The sequence below is a fragment of the Gopherus flavomarginatus genome, chromosome 14 (assembly GCF_025201925.1).
Source record: "Gopherus flavomarginatus isolate rGopFla2 chromosome 14, rGopFla2.mat.asm, whole genome shotgun sequence".
In the NCBI taxonomy this organism is placed as follows: Eukaryota; Metazoa; Chordata; order Testudines; family Testudinidae; genus Gopherus; species Gopherus flavomarginatus.
Window position 1 is genome coordinate 35,296,390 of NC_066630.1, and position 6,000 is coordinate 35,302,389.

Consider the following 6,000-nt stretch of genomic DNA (forward strand, 5'->3'; position numbering starts at 1 on the left):
TGACTTTCTCTTACAAGCAGTTTTTGAGCATTCCCATTAAGCCAACACAGACAGTCATTAAAATTGACGACAGCAGTCATTGGTATCAAAGTGATATTGTACAAATATATTAATCTGTTTAGAATACAAAACATACAAAGAAAAACATTTTAAACAGTATAAACGTGCAGCAAAAAGCTAGACAGAAGTGTAACTTAAGTATACACTCCAAGAGCTTCAGGTAACATGTAAACCGTAAGAACAGAACTAGAGCCACTGTCATCAGAACTCTGGTGGAGATTCTTTGTATTACATCATTTTCCCAATTCGTAGTTTTTTGTTTGCTCATATGTAAATACAATATTTTGAAAAACAATTTTCTAGATTTAAAAACACTGTTCTGAATCAACAATGCAGTAACACCAACACCAAGCAGCTTTACTACCATCCTCTCAGCATTTTTAGCCTTTAAAAACTAAGGCTGTTATTAAAAACAAACATGCACATACTAATACAAAACTCTGAAAGGGCTGACCCAGCTGAATTTTGCAGCTTTCCAGACTGCACAAGTTTCTGATGGCCCATGGATGCTAGCTCTGCAGTAGTATATTCTATTTGGGGAAAAGTCACCCTAGGGTGAAGCACCAAGAGAAGAAATCCTTACATGTATCCAGGAAATCATAGAAAAGCTTGAAGGTGGGGAAAATAATAGAAAAGACGACAGAAAATATGAATGCATGCCAACTCCCACTGGAACTGTGCAGCCTTAGTCTATAGGCCAGATACAGGCCATCTAAAAATACTGAGACTTTTATCATGTGAATTTTTAGAAACATTGTGTTTCCCTCCCCAACCAATTATATTAGATCAATAGTTCACGTACAAAATCCAATAGCCCATCTAATATATCATGTAAACGTAGCTGTTATTGCCATGTTTCCCCAACCGTCTGTGTGTGTGTGTGTCTCTCACACACACTCTCTCTCTCTCTAGTGTGTGTAGGCTGGGGATGCCTCTCCTATTCTCCCAATCACCAGATAGGCATGTCTGACTACTATCGGTATGTACGTAAAAAATCAGTACTGTATTGACCATCCATCATCATCAGTGTTTTGTAGGGAGCTAGCAAGTAGTCTACAGTCCCACAAACCCTGTTTCTGGCTTTCTGGTTGAGTTCTAGAAAGGAGAGAGAAGTGTCTGTCAATCCAGGGCTTTTCAAGTTATTCCCATGTTGATTAGATGTCAGCCATGGAAGGAACTCCTGTCTTCCATCCTCATCAGGATGTCATTCCCATGAGTCTGACTGCCATAAATAACAGAGCGAGTGGAAACCTGATGGTGTGTAACATCAAAACCGATACTACGCAGTCACAACAAAGAGGAGGAACAGACCACCACATCAGCACTCTGATACCAACGTTATAGAGTGACTTCAAAGAACGACAGACTTTCTGCAGGTCAGGCAGCCAGTGGTTGTTTTAGGTTGGATATGGCCCTTTATAGCTCTTGGATTTTGTCAGTGTTCAACATTTAAAAAAAACAATTTCCATTTGAACTTAAAAGATTTATAGGTGATTATAAAATATGTATAGGCAAGAGACCAAGACTATTTAAATCTACCCAGAAAATATGCTTAACACAGGGTTTTGGGAGTTTTAAGTTTCAAAAGTAGTTTTATGGATCAATAGACTGTAAAGGTTATTGGTTACATTTATTTTTCTTTTCCAAAGAGCTTTTCATTACCTAATAGACTAGAAGAACTTGTTTAGAACCATTCAGGTTAACTGAGCATTTATGTACCGTAAGTGTCAGGGGAGTTATTTTACATGCACAACCACTACTTTTCGAAGATTATTGTGGCTGTAAGTAGGCTCTCTCCTCAATGTACACAAGACAATACACCATTGATAATTTAAGACTACATCTCAGTAATGACTTCTTTGATTTTAAAAAATTGTTCATGACATGATCACTTTGGTCTGAAGTTAGAGAACTGTGACCTTTGTATGATGCATTTATGTCCCAACTCCATCTTTATATTACTCTGAGACTACTTCTGGACACAATGCCATCACAAGGCACAAACCTCCCTGTGTAGAGATGAGAATAAATTCTTTATCTGTAGCAAATCATTTACATAAAATTTTTTACTGAATTAACTGGTTAGCTTTTAAAACTTTGATCTTACAGTACCCTCACTTTCTAAATGGATGAGTAACAAGCAATCAGTCTTACTGGACCAACCCAGACGTCTTAGGTCAAGAAAAGAAGAAGCGATTTCCTATTATAACAACAGACTGAAAAACTGTGTGTAACAGGCATCACCAGAGATTTTAAGGGGCAGAGTTCTAGCAGGGAGAGATGGCAGGCATAGAAATGAGACACTGAAGAGACAGTAATTTCCCATTTTACAAAAATAACTCTTCACAAACCGTATTAGCTGTAACTAATTATAAACTAAAATCTGAAGTTTTCAGTGAAGTCTCAGTTACAGATGTATACTGTGCATTGCCACCATCCAGGAACCTTAAAAGGTTAAAAATTTATGGTCTTCTCCATCCATAACTGTTTTCAACAGTAAACTTTTTAAAATATTAAAAATAATAATAATGCTCAATGACAATAATTTAAACAAGCCCAAGAGATTTGCTATGCAGGGGTTTGAATATCTACTTTTTTCTACAGATTCTCTATAAACCTTGCTCACTTACAATACACATTATAAAACATCCTCCTCTAGCTGAATTAGACAACTGTTGAAAACGGATGATAACTAGAATAACAGGAATCTGCTATGTTAGAATACTCTTCTATTCACAAATTAAAGTAAATACAGTAACTTATTTTAATAATTTGTGTAAAGGTGTATTCCACTACGTACATTGTGCCTAAAAAAATCCCTAGTTTTCTATGTAGTAATGTAGGTTTATGATAAGTAGATGGAAGTGTTTTATTAAGCCAAAATAAAATAAATAATAACAATAAAAAAATTTAAAACAAAAGGTAAATCCTCCTCTCACGTGATATAAACCATTAGTGAAGGGGAAAACTCTGCCACCATTTCCATTGTTTTAAATAAAATAAAAAAAAATCGATGACTTTTCAATATGAATGTTTTAAGGAACTGTACAAATAATGACATCACTAACAAGCATGCTACAAGATATAGATCTTATTCGAGAAACATCAAGCAGAATTTTTTTTTGACTACATGGAGCCATATTAATCTTCTGTTTTACTTCATGGATCAGAGTGGTCTACTAGTACCATCACTAATAAAAAAAATCAAATATTTAAAATTTTAAAGTTCAGTTTGAAACGTGCCTGATTTGGTTGAGAAAAGATTATTTACTCTACTTCAATAAGCTTTCGGTGACTGCATTTTTCCCCCTTTTTAAATTTCACTATATCAAGGTTATTTACTAATTCATTTTAACCAAACGATAGGCTAGAGTTCAGAATAATTTTATATTAGTCTTATTTATTCCTGGAAGTCACTACTTCCTAGACAAAGGAATTTAAAGTTGAAATAAGTAGTTTATAATTTCAACATAAGCAATGGTGAAGGAAGAACTGCCAATATACTCTCACAGATCATTTTGTTGGCTATAAAGTACTTTTTCACATGCATAACATTACTTTTAAATCCTAATGTACAAGATACATATGTTTTTATTCCTCTAGTAATAGCAGAATTAGCTATTACTATTAGGCAAAAAAAGTTTTCTAAAATTAACTTTTATAGAAGCAAATACTGTTATTTAGAGAATATTAAATGTTAATAAACATTTACCTTCCCTTTCTTTTCCAGAGCACAGATATAACTAAAGCTTTCCACAACTGAGTGCTTCACTTCAGAAGCACAACCACCGTATGTTCGGATGCAAGGCCCACTCCTTAGGGGGGCAGATAAGTAAATAATTGTTTAATCCACTTCAATATATTTATATTAAGGTACTTCTTTACAAAGTATCCCTTGATTTATTTAAAAATAAGTCACAGAATACCTATTATGAATCCTACATCCTGAAACTGATAGTTTTTACAAAACATTTCTACAAAACATCCCTTAAACAGCATCCACTCTGCCCCACCCATCCATGAGAGTTTTAAATCAATGACTTTAAGTGTTCCTCATCCTTAATGGTTTCAGAGCAGTAGCCGTGCTAGTCTGTATAAGCAAAAACAATGAGGTGTCCTTATGGCACCTTACAGGCTAACAAATGTATTTGGGTGCAAGCTTTCGGAGGCTAAAAGTCTAAAACCCACTTCACCAGATGCACAGAGTGAAAAACACACCAAGCAGTATATATATATTCATGTGCTGTAATACGTATACATACTGCTTACTGTATTTTTCACTCGATGCATCTGATAAAGCGGGTTTTAGCCCATGAAAGCTTATGCCCAAATAAATGTGTTAGTCTCTAAGGTGCCACAAAGACTCGTTGTTTCTCCTCTTCCTTGAAGTATTTTAAAAGGTTACTATACGTTTTAGTTAAGCTACTGGATAGAAAGACACATTTATTTCTTTAAAGAAGTGGCTGGAAGGTTTATCTTAGGCTGCTTGGGTTTTAGTTTCCCTGTTTTATTCCCTATGCAGTGAAAACATGGTTGCCCAAACACTTTTGCTGGTAGCAACAACAGTTATTTATACCGTGAAGTTTTAGGCAACCCAGAAAGGTAGGGGAGTTTAGGGTTTGCTAAGTTTTGTGATTAAGTGCCTGGCCGCGCCAACAGTTTGCTGAACTCCGCTCTCGCCCCCTCTGCGCGCTGGAACAGGGCAGACAATAAGGAAGTCGCTCCTGCGGCTGAAACGTTCAGCATCCGCGGCTCTGTTTCGCAAGCGGCAGCCGCTAGGCAGCGAGCTGGGTGCCTGGGCTCCGCACAGTTCCGGGTTGTTCGCGCGTGCGACGGGTCTGTGCAGCGCGGTGCGGGGCCGCGGGGGGCCCGCCAGGCGAGCGGCCCAGGTGGGTTTCGGGGGCGCGTGCGGGGCGGGATGCTGGAGGCGCAGCACTTACGATCTCGGAGCGGCCGTCCCTGCAGGCGTTCTGGAACCGGGCCTGCCGCTCCTCGTGGGGTCTGTCCCTGAAGCCGGTGTATTTAATCTGCGAGGAACAGGAGGCAAATCAGAGGAGGAATCCTGCCCGCCCGGCCGGCCGGCCGCGAGAGATAAGGGGAGGCGGAGCGCGGAGATACAGCACCGCAGGCGGGCGCTGCCCTGCGGGACCGGGCTCGGGCGCCGCTGCGGTTGGGAGGTGCGGGCGCCACCGGGACGGGGCTCGGGGAGCGCCAGGGGCCGGGATCCCCAGGGGTCCCCTCACCTCGCACTCGCGGCTCAGCTTCCTGAAGAACTCCTCGTTCTCGAACTTGCTCCTCTGGTCGGGGACAACCCGCGGCATGGTGGGGCCGCCGCCGCTGCCTCCCCCGCGGAGTCCCGCGCCCCGGCGGCTCGCCCCGCTGCCCTTTGTCCGCCCCCCTCCCCCGGCCGCGCCGCCGCCTCGCGCCCAGTGCAGCAGCAGCAGCAGCAGCAACCGCCAGAGCTCGCGCCGCTGCTGCTGCCGCCGCCGCGAGTCTCAAGCCCCCTCCCCCCCGACTTCCTCCCCGGCTCGTAAACTCCGGCCAAACAGCCGCACCATTCACAACTCCGGGCTGATGCTGCCGCGCATGCGCGGCGCGAGCCGGGGGCTCGAGCTGCGGCCCCTCCCTGGCAGGCGCTGGGCGGGCGTGAGTCACCGCCCCCCCCCGCGCGGGGACCTCGGGAGCGGGGCGGTCGCCCCTCGCTCAGCCCGTCTCGCCGGCTTCCGGCTGCGCCCCCACCCCCCTGAGTCCCGACGCGCTCCTAGCCGTGGAACCCCGCGGGCATCGGTCACGCGCCGCTACCCCGCGGGAGCTGGCGCCCTTCGCCCTCAGCTGGGACACGGCGCCTCGGGGCTGGGCAGCGCTCTGGGCGGGCTTGGCTGCCCCATGCCAACCCCCGCGGCTGTCCGGCTTGGCAGCCTGGCGCAGGGAGTTCAGACA

The 6,000-nt window shown here is 43.5% G+C and overlaps 1 protein-coding gene across 4 annotated transcripts in view; it reads right to left on the reverse strand.

Moving 5' to 3' along the window:
* The window catches only part of CBFB (core-binding factor subunit beta), a 72,856-nt gene extending 67,413 nt beyond the window's left edge, over nt 1-5,443 (reverse strand). Inside the window, exons 1-2 of one of the 4 annotated variants that reach the window (XM_050922806.1) lie at nt 5,304-5,443; nt 5,001-5,087 (exon numbers count right to left, since the gene is read on the reverse strand). In XM_050922806.1, coding sequence (XP_050778763.1) covers nt 5,001-5,087; nt 5,304-5,381 — 165 coding nt within the window. In that variant the 5' untranslated portion in view covers nt 5,382-5,443. The remainder of the gene's footprint in view (nt 1-5,000; nt 5,088-5,303) is intronic. The other 3 variants (XM_050922804.1, XM_050922805.1, XM_050922803.1) reach the window with 3 other exon arrangements.
* Between the last annotated feature and the right edge of the window lie 557 nt (nt 5,444-6,000).